Raw genomic sequence first — 22,733 nt, 5'->3', positions numbered from 1 at the left:
TGGGCCCCCCCACCCCCGATCACCACCAACATTTAATCATTTGTTCCTTGCGCCAGTATCAACATTTCCTGAAATTTTCATCCAAATCCATCCATAACTTTTTGAGTTATCTTGCACACAGACAGACAGACAGACAGACAGACAGACAGACAAACAGACAGACAGACAGACAAACAAACAGACAGACAGACAAACAGACAGACAGACAAACAGACAGACAGACAGACAGACAAACAGACAGACAGACAGACAGACAAACAGACAGACAGACAAACAGACAGACAGACAAACAGACAGACAGACAGACAGACAGACAAACAAACAGACAGACAGACAAACAAACAGACAGACAAACAGACAGACAGACAGACAGACAAACAGACAGACAGACAGACAAACAAACAGACAGACAAACAGACAGACAAACAAACAGACAGACAGACAAACAGACAGACAGATAGACAGACAGACAGACAGACAAACAGACAGACAGACAAACAGATAGACAGACAGACAGACAAACAGACAGACAGACAGACAAACAGACAGACAGACAGACAGACAGACAAACAGACAAACAGACAGACAGACAGACAGACAAACAGACAGACAGACAGACAGACAGACAGACAAACAGACAGACAACAGACAGACAGACAGACAACGACAGACAAAGACAACACAGACAAACAGACAGACAGACAGACAGACAGACAGACAAACAGACCGACCAGACAGACAAACAGACAACACAAACGACAGACAGACAGACAGACAAACAGACAGACAGACAACAGACAAACAGACAGACAGACAGACAAACAGACAAACAGACAGACAGACAGACAGACGACAGACAGACAGACAGACAAACCGAACAGACAGACAGACAGACAAACAGACAGACAGACAGAAAGACAGACAAACACAGACAGACAGACAGACAGACAGACAAACAGACAAACAGACAGGACAGACAGACAACAGACAGCCAACAGACAGACAACGACAGACAGACAGACAGACAGACAGACAGACAGACAGACAGACAGACAGACAGACAAACAGACAAGACAGACAACAGACAACAGACAGACAACAGACAACAGACAGACAAACAGACAGACAGACAGACAGACAAACAGACAGACAGACAAACAGACAGACAGACAGACAGACAGACAGACAAACAGACAGACAGACAGACAGACAAACAGACAGACAGACAAACAGACAGACAGACCAACCAGTGTCGGCTGCTGGTCTTTCAGACAGGGGAAGCTCATTGTCGGTTTACATCAAAAAAATTGTCAAGTTCTTTAAACATAAATTCGTTCTCCGTTCCTTTTTCAGAAAATGCTCAGTGACCTTATCGTACCAAGTAAACAAAAAACATTGAAATTATGTTAAATTGAAACAAGGAAGTACAATGAGTGTGTTTTATTTAAGGTGCAAGAAATGAACAGTTCATTTGGTTTGTGTGATTTCCCAGCAGAATGTGTGACGGTATTAAACTGAACTGTGTCAGTGAAGGAGCAGATCTGAAAGCAGCTGTCAATCAAACGGGATTCAGCCTTTTGACTTATCCTCCAATCGGCATGCGGACGCCTGGTGTCCAGCCCGGCCGAGCTCCGCCCACAGCTCCATTCACCACCTGAGACGCTGAGCGTCCGGGGGCGGGACAACATGGTGTCATTTATCCAATTAGCGTCCAGTTTAGAGTCAGTTTCCAGCAGTTCCACTCAGTCCCATTGAAGTGCATGGACGCTGAGCGTCTACGGACAAATGCACTGAGCAGAGATGGAGGAGAAAACACAGACACGGGAATGGAGGAGAAGTGAACAACATCCAGTCCACTGATCTGGGATCAAACTGATTCTGAACCAACTGGTCTGAGAGATGAACGTGTTCCAACACATTTGGAGTCAATGAAATGAAAACAACTGAACAGATTTGAGCATTTAATGGGAGTCATTTTAGGGGAAGCCGAGCTTCCATTACAGTCTGACAAATCACCTCTGAAACCAACGCCGGCAAAAACATAACCTCCTTGGTGGAGGTAATGGCAGTGTGCACCTCGTTTTAGGGTACATATGAGTGAGATATGAGAAGTGACTACCTGAGACACATTTGTGGACGTTTGCTGATGCCAGGTCTGAACAGGGCCCCACTGATTAGACAGGCCCCACTGATTAGACAGGCCCCACTGATGTCAGATTTTGAACAGTGTTTCTCTTGGTTCTCTTGAATGTACACAGTTAAAAAAAATCATTAATCCATTTTTCTGAATGGCTTAGTCCTTTCCAGGGTTGCAGGGCTGCTGGAGCCTACCCCAGGTATGAACGGGTGAAGGCGTGGTACACCCTGGAAATGTCGCCAGTTCATCACAGGACTGACATATGCAGATGAACAGCTATTCACTGTCACATTCACACCTATGGGAGATGTACATTTACCAGTGAACCTATTAAGGTGCATGTCTGTGGACGGTGGAAAGAAGCTGGAGTACCATACATCTAAAATAGTCAGAGCTGTCTTTGCAGAAGCACAACTTCAATATATATTTCCCAACAACCTTTCATGTAGCATTAACAAGATCAGAGCTAACCTAATGTCTGCTTTTAATGGGTGAATGGGATCCAGACTAAACCGAAGCTGCAGACATACATTCAACTAAAAAACACACAGAAAACAGTTTTACGTCAGCGCAAACTGGACCAGGAACCAAAGGTCCCTAACTGCTCAGCTGCGTACAGGAATCCTTCCCTTGGCTTTAGAAACTGGGAGACTCAAACAAACCCCAGAAGAAAACAGACTTTGTGGACTGTGTGATTTGAAGGAAGTGGAAAATGAATCCCATTTTCTTTTGTATTGTCGTCTATATGATAAACTGAGAGCCTCTGTGTTTGATGACATGTTTATCCGAAATCCTGATCTGTTCTAGAGCAACTGATGATGACCAGATGAAATGGTTGTTTAGTTCAAATGTGTTTAAATTAGCACTATTTAGTTCTAAAGCCTGGAAAAAGCAGCAGATGTGTTTGTTTAAATAGGTCAGTACTTTGTTTTGTTCATATCTCTTGTGTCTGTCGTCTGGTATTTGATCTTTGGTTTGTATTTTTGGTGTCTTATAAACCCGTGGAAGGGCTGGGCATGTCTGTATGTGAGACACAATAATAAAACATTCATTCATTCATTCATTCATTCAATAGTTATTTTCTGAAATGACAGAAAGGTTCTAACATTACTGTAGACAGTATTGACTACACTTCCTGATATATATTGATGTTTTCAGGACATTTCAGACACTTAAAAAGTACTTCAAATAATAATATCAGGAAGTTACATTACTTTGATGAAGTACCTAAAAATACATTAATATTTACATGTTTAACTGGGAATAAAAAAAAACAACAACAACCTTCCAACACTGGCTAACCCTAACCCTAACCCCCCTAACCCTAACCCTCTAACCTTAACCCCTAATCCTAATCCTAACCACTGGCTATTATTTTGCAATAGTTTTTTGACCAAAAAAAAAAGGAGATGGATGTGAGTGCATGTGTACAGCAGTCTTAAGAGGACTGTTTAACAGTTGAACAGCTCTGATGTCAATATCCTTCAAAAAGTTTTTACATAAATATGGTTAGATGATACCAACTGCCTGTCACTTATTTCCTTTTGGCCGGTCTTTGTGGATCTGACTAATGGCTTTTTTTCTTTTTACAAAGAATTAGATTCACAAAGAATTATTATTATTATCTGGTACATGAAATAAAAAATAATAATTCATTCAACTTCATTTAACTATATTCCACTGATGTGAATTATAGAAGATAAAAACCGTCAGTCAAATGACACCCTTTGAAATAACTCATTTTGTTCAGTTTTGTTAATTAGCTTGGACTCATTCATTTGAATAATAGTATAGTGTAATCTACTACACTATAGTAATAGTGCAAAATAATAATTCATTTTACAGGAAGTTAATATCATTTATTAAACAGGATGTTAATAACTTTTAAAAGGACTATTGTTAAAATATTTATTATAATAGTTTCATTTGAGGCATTAAAGCCTAGTTTTTAGTCACATGACAACATGAAGACCCAGAGGCAAAAAACTGATTCCACGTGACGGCCAACACTCTGTCAGGTCATAAATACTTAGATCACCCCTCAGAGGGATTAAAATAAAGATACTTAGGATTCATACACAGCCCTCATCACAGCATTTCAGTCACTCAACAGCAAAATCCCTGCAAGAGCTTCACTTCTGCATGTTTCCATTCAACAGGCTATAGGCTACCTGTGGACGAACAGCCTTCTGCTGCCACCGCTGCATGAGCCAAGTGCAGGAAACTGATGGTTCAGTGGACTTTGGACTGGATGGTTATTTGCTGCTGCTACTGTTTGGTGAATGACAAGCAATTCTTCATTATCAGAGGTGAGAGTGATTAACTAACATTAATTAGCTCCGTATCAATCTCATCTTAATGATGGCTACTTGAAGTTGAAGTGACTGATTGTATTTTCAGGTTCTTAAAGCAGTGGGAGCTATCGTTTTACAGACACCGAAAGACAAAGAAAAGAGAAGGAGATGGATCCACAAATCCAGGAAACCAAACCTAGATCTGTGGATCCTGTTTGGTGTCAGCTGTCACTCATCTCCCTCATTTTGCCACTCAGTGGGCGGAACCACAGTGACTTCCACTCGCGGTGACATCACATGCAGACCCTCTATAGAACAGACCATGATGGAGGCTGGAAGCACTATTTTATCAAACATGATGCACTCTAATATGCACTGACATCTTAATGTGAGCTCACTATCCTGTGTGTTGTATAAAGGATCAACAATCAAGGAGAGTTGTGTTGGTGCTTTCCAGGTCAGGGGCTGTTGAACTGCAGCCACAGGGTGCTTTGCATTATTCAGCAGGGACATCTTTGACTCATAGATCCTTCATGTAGGAGCAGGCGGGCCAGTGTGGGGATAATTATAACAAGAGATTCATATTTACAAGCCAAAGGTCAAGAGTATGTCAGCAGTGAGTGAAAAGTCTTGTAGAAACGGGCCTGTCTAGTTTCTACTGAGCACCAAAAAATGTCTGGTATTCTTAGTACTGTTTGAGGCTAGGGAGGTGAGATTAACCAACCTAAAGCCTAACCACAAATATTCATTTCCTACTTTTTATGACATTTGTATACATCAATTTCTGTCTTTTTTAAAAATCTTTTTTTTGGTGGAAATTTCTACATTTATATAAAAGAAAAATAACATTCAAGCTCCATTTAATAACTCAAAATACAGCTGGTTATAATAGGCTTATCGGCCTGATCACAATCAAGGTGTACATGTATATTTGCATCAGTTATTCATCAGTATTTCAAACAGATCCCCCCAAAACCATTCCCAAAATGTTTCTTTGTTCATCTTATTACTAGATCTGTCAATCCTCCAAATTTGAAGAAAATCGGATCAAAACTGATCAAATGTCGACCCAATGAGCGTGAAAACATGGGCACAATTTGATTGTTATAAGAGAGCAAAATGATTGTCCATAATGTTTTGGAACACAATAAATAATTCCTACTCAACTCCTGTGTCTTTTTTATTCCAAATACACACATCACATTGCTTTTCATTTATTGATCCTTTTTGTTGAACAGCTGTTTGATTATCAATTCTTCTTTTCAGTATTAAGACAATCCACCATTTTGTTGTTAACCCCTTCTTTTCCAGCCCTTTAATTGGAATAATAGAATGGGAACCTGTTCTTTCAGTATTATTAGGACTAAATATGCACAACTAGACAGATGTGGCTCTGCTCCCTGGTATGCTGCACAACATTTGGAACAATGTGTCAAACGGATGTTTACGTGGAAGCGCATGTTTTCAATGGTGCGTTGTTCACCCAAATTCCTGGAGTGTCCGTACACCAATATACTTCCATCACTAATCTGGACTCTATGCCTTACAGATCTACTGTTCTAACCCTTTATTCCGTTTGGACTTTATTCCTTCCATTCTGCACATGCTCAGTGTCTTGTCCTGTGGCGATGACGCACACATTCTGCGCTGGTGGAAGAATCTGCACTGCAGTCTAGTCTTCCCAAAGCGTTCCAGTGGAATATTCTGATGGGATCTACCAGCCTGGAAAACCCTGAAGGAACAGTTCAACACTGGCTTTGGATTCATTCATTTGTCCTGAACTAATGAGTTCCACAAGTGGGACAAACAGTTTGAACTGCAGCCCTAACGTTAGCTTAGCTTAGCCTAGCTTAGCATAATGGCTTCATTCCTCTGGTCAGACGTAGCCAGGCTTTTAGAGGTGATTTGTAGTATTTTAGGAGTGATTTGGGTCGATTCAGTTCTCCCTAATCATTCCTTTAGTCCGCTGGGGTCAATATGATCACAAACTGAGGCTCAGATCATGGTCATGTGACTCACTGCAGGAAGAAAATCTGGGAAATAAAAACTAATGCAAAGCTAAAATGCTAAGAAAAGCTAATTTAGCGCATGCATCCCTTCAACAAAAAGATTTTCCAACTTCCGTCAACACAACAGTCCCAAGATCGTATGAGTGCAGTAAGTCGCAGATCTAAAGAAATAATTAGAGAGAATCGGATTTGACAAAATCACTGACAAAAGACGACAAATCACCTTTAAAAAACTGGCAACGTGTGACCATGGAAATGCAGTGACTATGCTAAGCTAAGCTAACAGAAGGGCTAAGCTAAGCTAACAGAAGGGCTAAGCTAACAGAAGGGCTAAGCTAAGCTAACAGAAGGGCTGCCAGAACCCAATAAACGTTTCTCATGTAAACCTTTATTCGGGTTTAACATTTCCATGTAAACAGAAGAGAAAGTACTTTAGTTCCAGATTAATTTTTTCTGGAAAAATAAATCGGATTTAAAAAAACATGTAACCATACCCGGTGTTTGCAGGAGAGCATAATTCTAAATTAGAAAACCCATTGTTACGTCTGTGGGTTGTAAATAAAAGTCCTCTGCTCGTTTCATGTTTTTATTTGGGAATAAACCTGACCCCCTGCACCTCCTAAGATCTGTGCCACAATATCGAGTTATGTTAGGAAAATGGAAAATTTGCACAGAAAAATTCTGGTTGATGAACCTGTAACGAAGCACAGGAATCAGAATCATTATGGAAAATGTCCTTTATCACCCAGCCTTAACTCCTGTCCAAAACAAATCCAACCTGACAGAAACCTGCTCCTCTCTCCTCATTCAACACCTAATATACTGATCCTCAACACAGCCTATTTTAGAAGCATCACGGTGGCTTAACACGCAATTTCTGCCCTAAATATGGCAGCTTTGTAGTTGTTCTGGCCCCTCCAGGCAACAGCATCCTCAGTGCATGACATCTTTCCAAAGCAGCTCTGACTCACAGAGCAAAATGTCAAGACAAAGGTTATCAGGCTTCTACATTACTGCCACAGTGAAACAAACTCTCAGAGGAGAGAGTGCTGCCTGACTATCTAACACGTCATGTCTGTCCACTGACCTCCACAGGGCATCACTTCCAGCCTTCAGCATCCCTATACCTGTCAGCTTCCCTCAAACCTGCTCCATTCTGGATCCAATCAGCCTTCAGAGAGAATCCCTGCCCAGCTCAAAATGTTCATCTCAGCAAGAAACTTAATCTAATATCCATTCTTAGCAACGCTGAGCAAAAATGGGAAATGGGAGAAGGATACTTTGAGGAAAAATGCCTCAAAAACACATAAATATTAAAAAATCTTATATGAACAGAAATACCCCTGTTAATGGCTGTTACTACAAACTCTATCTGAATGACACTGCTGGCTCTGTGAACATGTCATACAGTGTTTGTGTGTTGACCTCCAGCTGCCTGAATCTGGCAACTTGTTCACGGCCTGATCACAATCAAGGTGAAGAAGTATATTTGCAATCCGTTATTAATCAATATTGCAAAAAGATACCCCCGAAACCATTCAACATTCTGGCTGAAGGTGTCGCTGCAATCCACTTTAAACCAATTCTCTGTGCAGGACCTTTAACAATACCAGGTGGCATAAATGAAACTTAAACAAAATAAAAAGAGCAAATCCATTGTGAGCTACCACAGAAAAATAGCAGTTAGGTATCTAGAACGAGGTGAACTGGGACCTGCTGGCTCGACAGTAAAACACAACAGAACTACATCCCCTTTTATCCCCACTAAATCTTACACACTGGACATGTCACTCAGTTTGGGAGAGCTAAAGCAGAAAAAAACATCCACAAACTTCATTCAAGCCAAACACCACAGCAAATGTCTGGATTTCCATCAAATGGGAATTTTGTAATGGTTCAGTAGTTTAGTATTTATGCCTTCTCTTTTATAACGCATCCTTAGTCCCCAAGCAGCTCAATCAGGCAAAAACACATCACTGGCAAGCAGCAACAGTGATGCTATATGCAAAAAAAATTCAACTGTCCAAGAACCGACCTGCAGGACAGAACGCAGGCACATCACTTCTCTCTTACAGAACTCTGTCCGTGATCAAATTCATAACCACAATGGTTCATTATCACTGTGTATAAATAATAATAGAGGTGGCCTTTAACTGAGAGGGGCTGAAATGATAGGACAATTAGACTTGTTTCATGGGGCCCTCGCTGACTATCCGCTTACACGATAAGGCTCCAATTCTATCATCATCTATTTGTCAAATCAGCCCATTAAGTAGGAGTGCACATATATTCCTCATGACAGCGTAACAAATTTTCCTCTAAAAATACACTCACAAGGGCATGCTGCTAGGATGCAAAAATGTGTGTTAAGTGTGAGGGAACAAATAACATCTGTAGTGAGATTTGCACTGGTCTTGTTATTTCAGAGACCAACTGAATCCTGTGTGATTCCAAGAACTTATTTTACATGTTAAACGTGACCTTTTATCCTCTTTACAGAACATATTAGAGGTAAGAACGAGAAAATGTGAGCCTAGTTCTGTGCACTAATATCTTCACAGCCTGATCACAATCAAGGAGCACAAGTACAGTATATTTGCATCAGTTATTAATCACTATTGCACACAGATCCCCCCAAAACCATTCCCAAAATGTTTCTTTGTCCATCTTATTACTAGATCTGTCAATCCTCCAAATTTGAAGAAAACTGGATAACAACTGATCAAATGGCGATAGATCATAGATCCTTCATGTAGGAGCAGGCGGGCCAGTGTGGGGGTAATTATAACAAGAGATTCATATTTACAAGCCAAAGGTCAAGAGTATGTCAGCAGTGAGTGAAAAGTCTTGTAGAAACGGGCCTGTCTAGTTTCTACTGAGCACCAAAAAATGTCTGGTATTCTTAGTACTGTTTGAGGCTAGGGAGGTGAGATTAACCAACCTAAAGCCTAACTGGAAATTTTCATTTCCTACTTTTTATGACATTTTTATACATCAATTTTTGTCTTTTTTAAAAAATAACTTTTTGGTGGAAATTTCTACATTTATATAAAAGAAAAATAAAATTCAAGCTCCATTTAATAACTCAAAATACAGCTGGTTATAATAGGCTTATCGGCCTGATCACAATCAAGGTGTACATGTATATTTGCATCAGTTATTCATCAGTATTTCAAACAGATCCTCCAAAACCATTCCCAAAATGTTTCTTTGTCCATCTTATTACTAGATCTGTCAATCCTCCAAATTTGAAGAAAACTGGATCAAAACTGATCAAATGTCGACCCAATGAGCGTGAAAACATGGGCACAATTTGATTGTTATAAGAGAGCAAAATGATTGTCCATAATGTTTGGAACACAATAAATAATTCCTACTCAACTCCTGTGTCGTTTTTATTCCAAATACACACATCACATTGCTTTTCATTTATTGATCCTTTTTGTTGAACAGCTGTTTGATTATCAATTCTTCTTTTCAGTATTAAGACAATCCACCATTTTGTTGTTAACCCCTTCTTTTCCAGCCCTTTAATTGGAATCATAGAATGGGAACCTGTTCTTTCAGTATTATTAGGACTAAATCTGCACAACTAGACAGATGTGGCTCTGCTCCCTGGTATGCTGCACAACATTTGGGAACAATGTGTCAAACGGATGTTTACGTGGAAGCGCATGTTTTCAATGGTGCGTTGTTCACCCAAATTCCTGGAGTGTCCGTACACCAATATACTTCCATCACTAATCTGGACTCTATGCCTTACAGATCTACTGTTCTCACTGGTTCCACATGTTTGTGTCCTCCTGTACCAGGAAGACTTAGTTCCAGATGGAACACAGATGCCACCATGTGCTCAGACACATTTCCATTCACATCTGCTAGAGTCCGTACACCAGTAGTGTCCGTACACCACATTCTAAATATGTGGCTCTGATTTGACTGTTTCTGTCAATATATGGAATTTTTCAGCAGGCATGCTTTGGACACCACATCTATGCAAGAAACAATGCATGATTCTGCTGAGGTCTGAAACATTTGTATATGTGTGTAGGCATTAAATATGGAGGCTGTTAGGCTGGAGTGTCCGTACAGCCAAGAATGTGTGATCTGACAGGGGTACAAGCCTGACACAGTTATAGGAGACACCAGAATACACACAGATTTTGGACTTTAAAAGAGAAATATCAGACAAATCAAATGGCCTGTCTGATTTTTGGATAGAGCAGTATTATTTTTTATTTATCTGTGCACCCTTTCTGGTACCCTGGACTGGGATCAGGCCGTCAGAAAGACACTGTGTGATAATGCCTGCTTACCTTTTGGTAGGAGTGGGTGCCCCAGAGGACATGAGCATTGTGTCGTTCATGTTGTTGGCCACTGGTTTCGGCTGACTAAAAGACAAGATTAGAGGTCTTTAATGCTACGCTGCAGAGGTCTATGGTGCTTGTCACCAGGGAACGGAGTAGAGGGCATTTGCATTTTATTAATAATAATGAATCAGTGATCTTGACTTCAATTTAATCACACTGTACAAAATAGAATAAGGGGGGGCCACCAGGACGATTATAATCGATTGCCAAAAAACAAAACCTCCTATCTGCAAATTTTTAGATTCTGAGTTTTCACATTAAATGGTGAGAACAAGGATGATACTGTTAACACATAATATAGAAAGAGAGTCTGAGAACAGTAGAATATGCTTGGATATCTCTAACAAAGACCATACTAGAATAAAACTAAATGTTTTTTTTGTTTCCTGAAAAAAGTGATTTTTTTAAACTACTGGACTAGATGCTGTGCACTAAACAGGCAACATGTTGTACTGGAGTACACTTCAAACTGTTTCACAATAATTGACTTTTTTTAGGGGAGCTGGAATTTAGATGTTTTTAGGGCAATTAGCTTAAATCTAATTAACATGAGCAAAGCACAACAACAGCAGACAAGAAATCTAATTAAACTGGAAGTTTGTGAAAAAGCAAGGAAAGGTGACATTGTGGGAGGTAATTTGCCAGAGTAAACAAAGCGATGGGGTCCATCTGGTGGCTGAATCACATGTGCTCTGCTTGAGCACAGACCTGAACCATGGCGTCTCATTAAAGCAGATCAAAATGTCAGTCTGTGCGTGTCAAGGTACTCTGAGCTTCACAGTTTAATCGTCTTAAAATAACAAACACTCACCATAAGGCATTCAGTTTCATGTTTCTATCATTTCATCTGCTCCATCTTCACTTCTCTCTGTACTTATCTGCCTTGATTCTACACTGAGTGACTGTTTTATTTAAAGCACTCATTATCACATAAAAGGCAACACGCTGCACAGCTTTGTGTCCCATTATGCTTATTTGTCCAATCAGCATTTTGTGGCCAAATGCAACTATTTATATCCACAGAATATTTTTACCAGCATAAAGCACTGGGGCACTTCTTTTTTTTGTTTGTTTTTGTGCCCAAAGCTGTCTTCTAAACAAAAACAGAAATCAGAGCGAGGGAAACTGCACAGTTTTTTTTAGTGCAGTGGTTATTTGTTTACAAACCACATTACATATTTCTTGAATTACTTTTCTCAGAGATTTTGCCCTGTTCTTTAAAAAGACATACTGCTGATTATCTATTAGGTCATAACATGAAAAGTCACTAAAAAACCACAAGGAATTCATGGACATCTGATCTGACCGGGTCAAGCCTCCACTCACTGTCTCCTCATCTCTGTCTGAATCATGTGAAATATGTTTATCTGTCGTTTAATGCTCCATCTATTCAGGCAATCGACACTGAAAAGTGAGCTCTGGGACGGACAACAAGAACACGAGGCGTCCCTTACCTCTGTGAGGAGAGAAAGCACCTGCCTGGCTGGCAAAATACATCCAAGTGCTGCTGCTTCTCCTGCTCCTGCTGCCGCTGCTGCTGTTGCCAGATGCCTAATCTGCCCTCAACTGAGCAGGCGAGCATCTCAATGTACTACACTGCTGCTGTCTCCAAGGAAACTCAGCGGTCACATGACTTAATGACGACGTAGATTCTCTCTCTCTCTCGCTCTGTCTCGCTCTGAAGCTCTCTGCTCCAGACCCATCTTTGCACCTCTCTTTTAACGCACACACACATACACACGCACTGAAAATTAGGAAAATGCCATTTACTCAAAATACCCCGACTGCATCCTCTTATAAAATCTCCATTCTGCTCTCTTCTCTGGAGGAGATGAAATAACCTCTTCAATAGCCTCTCCAGTCCGCTCCATAATTGCATTTACATATCTTTAACTCTTCCTCGCACCTTGAATAAGTTACATAAGTCAAGCTCTTCACAGCTATCCTGCTATAAATAATCATCAGGTCTTTTTTAGTACATAAATATAACTCAGATGGAACAGCCAGGTACAATAAAGAAATAGCATCTTTTTCAAACAGCCTTAGAGCTGAAGTATTTTATTTTGACACTGCTCTTTGGAGCATTTCCATTCATTCTAAGTAGAGTCCATTCTCATCTGCAGCCTGTTAGTTCACTGAAGGAAGGAATATCGATAAAAGATAAATATTTGGTTTAGCAGTTATTGATAATTATCATTACTGACTATTTTCCTTTACTCATTGATATGGCATAGGGATTAGAGGCAGAGAAGCCTATGGGAATACAGTGTATGTGCATGTATGGAACAGTGTATATATGAATTTGTACATGTATATGTAAGTGTATGTGCATGGGTATGTATATGTGTGTATATGCATATATGTGTATGTATGTACATGTATATGTATGTGTATGTATGCGTGTGTGTGTATATATATGTATATATATATATATATATATATATATATATATATATATATATATGTGTATATATATATATATATATATATATATATATATATATATATATATATATATATGATATATGTGGATGTGTATATGCATGTGTACATGTATGTATGTATATGTATGTGTGTGTATGTGTGTGTGTATATATTTATAAATGTGTGTGTGTGCATGTATATATATGTGTATGTGTGTGTGTATATGTATATGTGTATGTATGTGTGTGTATATATGTGTGTATGTATATATATATACATATTGTAGGTTTAGACAAAGGGGTCAGAGCTGATAAGCTCTGCTTCTTCCACTCCTTTTTGAAAACGACTTTTTTTCTTTTTCTTTTTGCGTGTATCATTATTTTATGCTTCCTTGAATTTTCATTTCTATATTATATTGCGCAAAGAAGTCAAATAGTAATAATCAAGAAGCTTGTATCATATCCATACTTGAAATAAACCAATAAAAAAAAAAAAGGACACGCAGCCTCGTCTTTCAGCCTCTGACTCAGAGGTCAAATAGGAGTGAACTGACTTAACATTTAGGCACTAAGAGATCAAAGCCTGCAATGCGCTAAGCCTCGTGCTACCTGCGTGTGGCGAATGACAATACCGCCTCCCACCCTCTGCTTGCAGTTGGCAGGGGTACAGGGGAAATTAAGTTGGGCTCTGATGGTGCTTCATTTTGTTTCAAGCGTGCCCGCTTATTTCTGACAACGGCTGATACTCGGCTGCCTTCAATCGGCCCTCAGTCGGCTAAAAATAATATGCAAACATGAAGCATCCTCCCTGCTGGCAACAGCTCCTGTTTCCCTGCAAGGCTGTGAGCAGTACCTTGGCTATGAAAACCCAGTGGATCATGCACACAGAAAAGTGACTTATATGCCCGTTGTTTCCATTTTAATGACAATTGATGGAACTTGTACTAACCTGGAGAAACAATAAAAAAGATGTATGAGAGACAGGGAGGGTTTTTTTAAATGTTGAGGGATTTCTGGGGATTATACAGAAAGGGGAAATTGGTTGCTAAATATTAAACACGGCACTGAGACTTTATGGTGTGTACTCCACATTAATGCAAAGTACGGTAAGATGCCTATTTTCAACTCTATTGCAACGCTTAAAGTATTTTGGCAGATGCGGTGCTAAGTCTGGAGGTAAGAAGCATAGATTTAAAGTTTCCCCGAGACAGACTGTACATCCCAAAACTATAACTCCTCTCCAAAACACAAATCCCCAAGAATCTTGCTGACAGTTTGAGTGGAAAGAAAAAAAAAATAATCACAGCTCAGCCGCACTGGTAGTCTTTGCTTTTAGATGCCAGTAAATATTTCAAAACAGTATCAGAATAGCTACAACTCTGTTTGCAGATGATGCGAGGGATCGGACAAGTGGGAGAGTCGTGTCTGTTCGATTTGGGAGTTTTGATCAAACTCGACGCTCTACCCTGATTCTGCCATTATTACTCACTCCCAGTGCTTTGTCAGCCTCACACAAACACCATGCTGATGGATGCCTCCCAGTCTGCAACATGAAATAACACCTCCACACACACATCAGATTGGCAAGTAGCTGCACTAGTTTCTGTATATTTGTCTCTCTCTTCTGTTATGTCTCATAAGTCACAGCAGAATAAAATTGGCAGCTTGACAATTTTTCTGTGACTAATTATCGAAGGGGATCCAGTCTGAGGGAAGATTTCTGGAGCCAGCAAGGAAATCAACAAGGGAATGGTGGGCACATAATTACTTTACTAACAATTACTCTGAAATCGACCATTAACAAATGCTGGGGTTCTTCTTCCTAATGGCTCAGGACCACAGAAGTGAGTATGTCGTTTACTTAAAGGGACACTTCAGCATTTGGGGAATTATGTTTAACCCTTTCATGCATGAATTATGAGAACCTTAGTCAATATTTTTTTCTTGAGTGTTTGTATTCCTCTTTAGGCATGAAAAAAGCAATGCAATTGATTTTTTTTTTTTTTTTTATGAACCTATTTTTCGTGGAGTTACAAAAATGTCCACTCAGCTGGACACCATATGTTTAATTTTTGAAGCAAAGAAACATGTATTTAAAACTCATCATCAGAAAGTGATATACTGTGTGAAAACTATGACATAAAAACATTTTTAATGAGTGCTAATCATATGTTTTCTCACATTTTTTTCATACTCTAATACTAGTTATTACTCATTTCATGGAGATAATATCCTCCTGAGACCCAGGAAATTCACAATTGTAGCTTTTTTACATTAAAAAATTGTCTTGATTGGAAACTGCATAATACAACAGTTTTTTCAGATACATTTTAAAAATTATTTTTATTTACTGATTGATTTTTTTTTAATGGAATGTCCTTTGCAATGGACAGTATTTTTTAAGTTAAATTGTCAAACTTTTGTCCCCTACAGAGGACAAAATGCATTGCTGGGTCTCAGAGGATCTGCAATAAATAAATAAATAAATTTGTTTCAGAAAACTGTTAATTACAGTCTAATAACAATTAGCAATTGATTTACACTAAAACATGTTAGTGCAGCTCAGGTTTATCAAGAGCAGCAAAGTTACAATAACTGTGTGAATGTCAGTGTATGGGATGGTGCATAAGCTCCACTGTGTTGGCTGATCTGGAACTAAAACAACAAAAGCCATGAACAAACAACAGAACAGCTGGAGAAGAACTGTCCACTGGAGTGACCACTGTGCATGAAAGGGTTAATTGGCTGCTGTTAAGAGTTAAAGTTTATTGTGTAAAATTTACTGACAACTAGCAGTATGAGTGCTAATCAAAGCTAATCAGAAAATCATCACTATGAATATTATCCTCCAAAAATGCCCTAAATCTTACACACTGAGCCTTCAGTTTGATGCCAGTTTTGTGCATGTTTCTGAAAAACAAGTTGGACACCAGTAGAAATGACTGCACCGTTGCATAAAGACTAGCTAACATGGACACAGCTGATGTTCTGTTCAAAGCCACCCAGTCACCACTGCCTGACCAGGTCGGACTAAATAACAGTTAACATTCTAGACATTTAGTTTTGTGCAGATCAAACAAATAATATGAAATGTTAATTTGACTTCAGAGGTGCTGGCAGGCAGAGTTTATTTTCTTGAGACACAAGGTTGGTCCCTTTTTGTTTACCTTATCGGCCGATGGGCAGTTAGCTATTGTCGTCATGCAGTGTCCGGCGGCAGCGTCTGTCGTCCGTTACAAAACTTTCAATCGTCTCCTTCTCCAAAACTACAATTCCGACTGACTTCAAACTTGGTATACAGCTTCTGTATGATGATGCCAACACAAGGTATTGAAATTATTTGGATCCAGATCTGATCCTGGATTTGCTGCCACTTTGAAAAATGTTCCCATTATAAGAGATAGGAAGTGGATTGGAGGAGGTGTCTGGGGAGGGGGCAGTCTGGGCATCCCTGCTTAGACTGTTACCCCCGCGATCCGGCCCCGGATAAAGCGGAAGATAATGGATGGATTGATGGAAGTGGATTGATCCAATAAATCAGTATCAATGATATTAAGTGTGAATTTGAATTTTTTACAGATCTGATTGGAATATGACCAAAACATGGACTATTTCTGTAATAGAATAAATACACAGAACTGGGGGAGAAGAAATGGATCTGGATACATTTCCCAAAGCTTTGAATTTGGCCGCTAAGGTACAGGGCCATTGGTCCGATTTTTTTAATGCAAGGCTAGGTCACTGAAGCAAAACTGGCAGTGGTTTTAACGAAATGCAGGTTTTCTTAAAAAAAAAAAAAAACTGTACATGAAAAGTGGATGGAGGTGAAGTGGAACCTTGCAGTACGAATCTAATTTGTTCCATGACTGTGCATGTTTTGCGAATTACTCATTTTACGAATCAATTTTCCCTACTGAAATTAATTAAAATACAATTAATCTGTTCCAGCTGGCCAAAACCACCCTAAAATCCTTTTTAAGGCTTTAAAAAAAGTGCAGTTAGAGAGAAAATAACACTTTTCAAAACAAATAAACTGGTTTTATTAACTTATTTACCTTTAAGACAATCCTATGAGATAATATCTGAGAAGGAAGAAAGAAGGTGGAGCAGAGAAAAGGAGGAGGACGACTCTCCCAAAACGTCAGAAGAATTTCTGTCATTTTCTCTCTCTCCACTTCATTTGTGGCCTCACTTTCACTGTCTGCACTTGCAGGTCATTTCATTAAAAACCTATCCATAAAAATCTTCTTTGTTCTGCTTCTTAAAATGTTCTGAAAATGTGCCGGACCATCGTCATTAAAACTGCAGCTGCACGACGGGAACTTGATTTGTCTGGATGATGTTCTTCAACCAAATCAAAAACCTCTTGCCACTTTGCCAACACTTGTAATTCACTCGTACAGATAGCCTCTTCCACAACACTGTCCTCAAGTCACACTCATTCTGTTTTGCATCTACATTCGGCTACCGTCGCTGCATGTACTCAAACAGTAAGTCAAATGTGAATGTATGTGTATGCGTATGGGGACGGCCACTGTGCTGAGTGTGCGCCCTCGGTCACACTGAAATGTGGGAAAGGGTCAAAGTCCGCTGTTGATGTCATGACCACTAAGTTTGGAGCCCAGTGAAAACGTGAGCCTGTTCATGGTTTGGCAGGTGTTGGCGTGTGGGGGGGTGAGGGGGTGGGGGGGGGCGTGGTGAGGGGCACGACTGCTCCGTCACAGAGAATTTCCCAAACTCCTCTTCCATCTGAACGCTGGTGCTCCTGAAGGTGAAGTGAGCCTGCGGAGGCTGCACCTGCACTCGTACCGTAAACTTCCACTCCTACTGAGACAAAAATTCTCAAGAGCCGAGGCTTGGAAAGAGAGTTACTGGTGCGATGGTGCACTCGTAGGTTCACTGCACTGGGATGTCACCCACTGGTTATTGTACCGCCATCTTCAAGACATCTTTAAGTTAGTTTTGTTTGGTTTTTTTTGCGCCCTATGGAGGGAATGCACACATAATCACATGTAATAATTTGAGCAGAACACATTTAAAGGAAAAAACAAGTTGGAAGAAAAAGAATTGCATTTCCATCTCTATTAACTTGCCAGTATAAGCTCTCTGTTAGCTGTCATTACCCAAAATGTGTGAAAATACAACTTCCTATCGCCAGTATTTCAAATCAAAATGTGCTCTTAATTGAATAGTAATGATATCGTTTGCATCATTAGTGGCAAAATAGAAGAGTTGAAGACTAGAAGACTAGACGCTGTTTCCATTTTCTTTTCTAAAAAAGTAAAGTTATGATGCTAGTGAAATAAAATCTTATCTATATTTTCTCCCAGTTTGTTTATTTCGTATGCTTGGGTTTGTAAAACAGCTTTGTTTTTGCAATTTCCACTCAGTCCAGTTGAACTGGCAAACACTGCTGGCTCACAACCTAACATTAGTATTTGATGTGTATAGATTTTTAACTGCAATTATCTGAGTGACTTATGCCCCGTTTCCACAGTGTGGTATCGGCTCGACTCGACTTGGCTCGGTCTTTTTGCGTTTCCATTATGAAAAAGGACCTGGAATCTGGTACCTAGTACTAGTTTTATGGTATCACCTCCGCCGAGGTTCCAGGACCGGGGACCAGATACTAAAAGGTGACGTGTAAACACTGTAGACCACTGATTAGTCAGACAGTTTTCTCTGTGACCTGCCCTTTTACAGAAAACAGATGCACAAGTGGACAGTAAATACAGCGGTACATTAACCCACATGAGAACAGCCCAAAACTGCACCACGGTCGGTCCAGCAGATTCAGTCTTTGGTGGCCGACGTAAAAATTCAGATGAGACAACAGTCAACAAGCGAGTTTTCAGCAACTCTCTGAGCAGACGACACAGAAATAACACGCCACATCGCTATGACGACCAGGTACTGTAGAGTCAGTAGTATCCTGGAATGGAAACGGTCTCCAGGAAAACCGAGCTGAGCCGAGCCGAGCCGAGCCGGTTCCACGTAGTGGAAACACGGCATAAAATCTCATGATCATGATTCTGGCTTCCCTTCACTGGCTGCCAAAAACTACAACCTGCTTTTACAATAAAAATAGTTACAGGCAATTTTCTTTTTAGAGACATGAATAGAAGCAATAGTATGAAAACACATATTTTCCATGCTTATTTTCTTCTTTTTCTTTTTCACCAGCCCTAGAAATGACTATATTCAAACTTCACACTTTTGCAGACAGTGTACAGACTCTAATATTATTGTTATTATTAAATGTTGACAAGGAAGTAAAGCAGTGCTCCCCAAAATACCAAACTATTTCTTTAATTTTAGTAATTTTCAATGATGTGTCATATTCCAATCTAAAAAAAAACCTGGGTATTTGCTGTTTGTACAAAAACATCCATCACATATTCTTTGGAAATACATTTGCCAATAAAACCTGGTCTTCAGTTTAAAGATATGCACACACAAAAAGGAGTGTTTAGTTTGAAGTCTCACTGACAACAGCAGCCAGTGATTGAGACACATTTGAACAGGGTGGCAGGTTTCAAAACATCTTTTCATTTCACGGGTGAAGAACGGCTTTTACTTCATCAGCACACAAAAACACAATTAACTTCAGGAACCAAAACGGCTTTCTTTCTTTCTTTCTTTCTTTCTTTCTAACCATTGTTGCATCAGACATAACAATAGAGACAGAGTGACATACAAGACAAGTCTCAGGGGTCAAACAGTCACATCCATTATCCTTAAAGTCAGTGAACACACACGTACATACATGATGTGCCACCAACCTTCAAATGCCATCTGTGAGAGCAAGAGAATACACTTTGTCCATTTAAGTCTTAGTACATAAGACCTTGAATATGTACTCAAAACAATTTTAGAGAGCTTGAAAGTCTATATATAAACAGTGTATATATATATATATATATATATATATATATATATATATCAACATTGACGAAGATGAAAACAAAGGGAATTTTATCCATAATTTTTATACGTTTTAGTTAGTTTTGCAAACACACAATACAGTTTCAGTTAGTTATTTTTTTTTCTTTTAATTTGAGTTTTTATTTATTTCAGTTAACAAAATGTTTTTTCAATTTTAGTTTTATCATTTCATTAGTTTTCATTAACGATAATAACCTTGGTTGGGAGAAAGTAGCACAGTCCTGTCTGGGATTTCTTTGAATACAACGGCAAAGAAGATAAAAGATATGAAAAAACTAAAGCTAATACTGAAACTAAACTAAAACTTAGCATTTAGAAAAAAAAGAAAACTAATAAAAACTAGCAAACCTGCTCTAAAAACAAATTAAAACTAACTGAATTACAGGGGAAAAAAAGTCAAAACTAAATAAAACTAAACTAGAATGAAAAATCCAAAACTATTAAAACCCTGTTTTCTGCATAATCAAACAACAGCTCTTTCCCATCTTAGCTGTTTTTTTTTTTTTTTGTGTTTTCACAGCATTCAAGCTAAACACTGTCACTCAGTGTGTGTAATGGCAGCAAAATCACATGCACGCCATCTATTTTTAGTTCATGGCAAAATACAAAGAAAAGCCTTTGTGCTAAAAACTCCTGAGCTCCAAGTGCAATGACGATGACAGAATACACTATTCTAGCCTCCATCATCTGAAATAATCGACATAATAAAAGACGACACGGATTACTGCTTGCTGAGGGCACTGGAGATATGAATCCAAAATTGTTCATCCACAAATTTTATTCTAATCAATATTAATCTACTTTCATGATGGGATTTCATGCTACACCAGCCTATACTGTGAGGGCTAATCCAATCACATCATCTCTCAGTTTAGAGGAAAACATCCGGGTTGACAGTTGATTCTCCGTGCTGTGATAAACTGCAAATTTATTCAAATGCAAAACTTCATCTTAAATGCATAAGTTTGGGTACAATGCAGAAAAGATTCCCTCCCGCCAGTGGGTAAAAGCCTTGATGCGAGCGCTGATTCAGAAATGATGGTATCTATCACAGTAAAACAGGAAATGGTGTTGATGTATTTACGTTGTGTCTATTTTTTTTTTTTTTTTTTTCATTCGCTGAGTTATTTTGTCCTCCGTGATGTAGCTCACTATCAATTACTCTGTGACACTTGCCAGGAGCAAAAGCATATACAGAGATGATGTATGGTTGTGACTGGAATATGAAGCAGGATTTTGTTGTGAAATGTGCCATATGAGAAATGGTGAAAACTCAAATGGGAAAGTTCCGAGAATTCCTTGCGATCCTATTGATGCCACGAACAAGCACAACCATAAATCACTTTTTTAATCTGGAGCATTATTAGATTTTGTCTTGGTGAAGGCCAAAGCAGTTTACGTGTAGCTGTGGAGAAAAAATGCCATGTGTGCTGTGAATGTATCTCAGCAGTGGGATTGATTATAGAATTCCTACAGTTTTTCAATTGAAATGTAAATGAGTGTGCAGGGTTTAAAACAGCGGCGGAATATAATGCATTTCCTAGAATGACTTCCACGAGTCTCAAAGCCTGCACTGTAAAAAACGACTGTAGAATTAACACCAAAAAATTGTAAAATTGCAACATAAAAAAACTAAGTGATAATACAATGCAAAGTTGTTTTTTGAAAAGATTTTTGTGTTAACGATTAAATCAAATATAGCTGTAGTTTTTACAGGAAGAGTATGTGAACAAAACCGATTTGGATGTAGAAACGATGGATTTCTATTGTTTTTAGGAAATAAAACTGTACATTGAAAAGCAACGTGGTGCCGTTGAAACTGCAAAGACCATAATGTTGAAATAACGGCATATTTGCTTTTATATTTATATATATATATATATATATATATATATATATATATATATATTTATATTTATATTTATATTTATATATATAAGTTATAAAAAAGTAAACATTTAATAATGTACCATTTTAAATTAGTAAATGAATGGGTTGGTAGAGTTGGTAGAGTGGCTCGTCCAATAACCAAAGGGTTGGTGGTTCCAATCCTGGCTCTGACTGTCCATATGTCCAAGTGTCCATGGAAGACACTGAACCCTAAACTGGTCCCAGTTGGACCTGGTGGATTTGGAAAGAGCTGTGGACACCATGAAGGAGGAGAAAATGAGCTAAAGAAGTGCAGAACATTTACCATTTAAATCCACTGTTAAATCTACATGTTTAAACTGTTCAATCTACATGTTTAAACTGTTCAATCTACATGTTTAAACTGTTAAATCTATGTGTTTAAAATGTTAAATCTACATGTTTAAACTGTTAAATCTACATGTTTAAACTGTTCAATCTACATGTTTAAACTGTTAAATCTATGTGTTTAAAATGTTAAATCTACATGTTTAAACTGTTAAATCTACATGTTTAAACTGTTAAATCTACATGTTTAAACTGTTAAATCTACATGTTTAAACTGTTAAATCTACATGTTTAAACTGTTAAATCTACATGTTTAAACTGTTCAATCTATGTGTTTAAAATGTTAAATCTACATGTTT

The 22,733-nt window shown here is 38.7% G+C and overlaps 1 protein-coding gene across 6 annotated transcripts in view; it reads right to left on the bottom strand.

Moving 5' to 3' along the window:
- dtnbb (dystrobrevin, beta b) overlaps nucleotides 1–22,733 on the bottom strand; it is an 86,533-nt gene that overhangs the window by 30,848 nt on the left and 32,952 nt on the right. For 5 of the 6 annotated variants that reach the window (XM_030126009.1, XM_030126005.1, XM_030126008.1 and 2 more), the window contains one exon: nucleotides 10,757–10,831. The exons of the other annotated variant lie outside the window; for it this stretch is intronic. In XM_030126009.1, coding sequence (XP_029981869.1) covers nucleotides 10,757–10,831 — 75 coding nt within the window. The remainder of the gene's footprint in view (nucleotides 1–10,756; nucleotides 10,832–22,733) is intronic. 6 annotated transcript variants of the gene reach the window in all.

The sequence above is a fragment of the Sphaeramia orbicularis genome, chromosome 22, assembly GCF_902148855.1.
Source record: "Sphaeramia orbicularis chromosome 22, fSphaOr1.1, whole genome shotgun sequence".
Taxonomy (NCBI): Eukaryota; Metazoa; Chordata; class Actinopteri; order Kurtiformes; family Apogonidae; genus Sphaeramia; species Sphaeramia orbicularis.
This window is presented reverse-complemented; position numbering and strand designations above follow the sequence as displayed.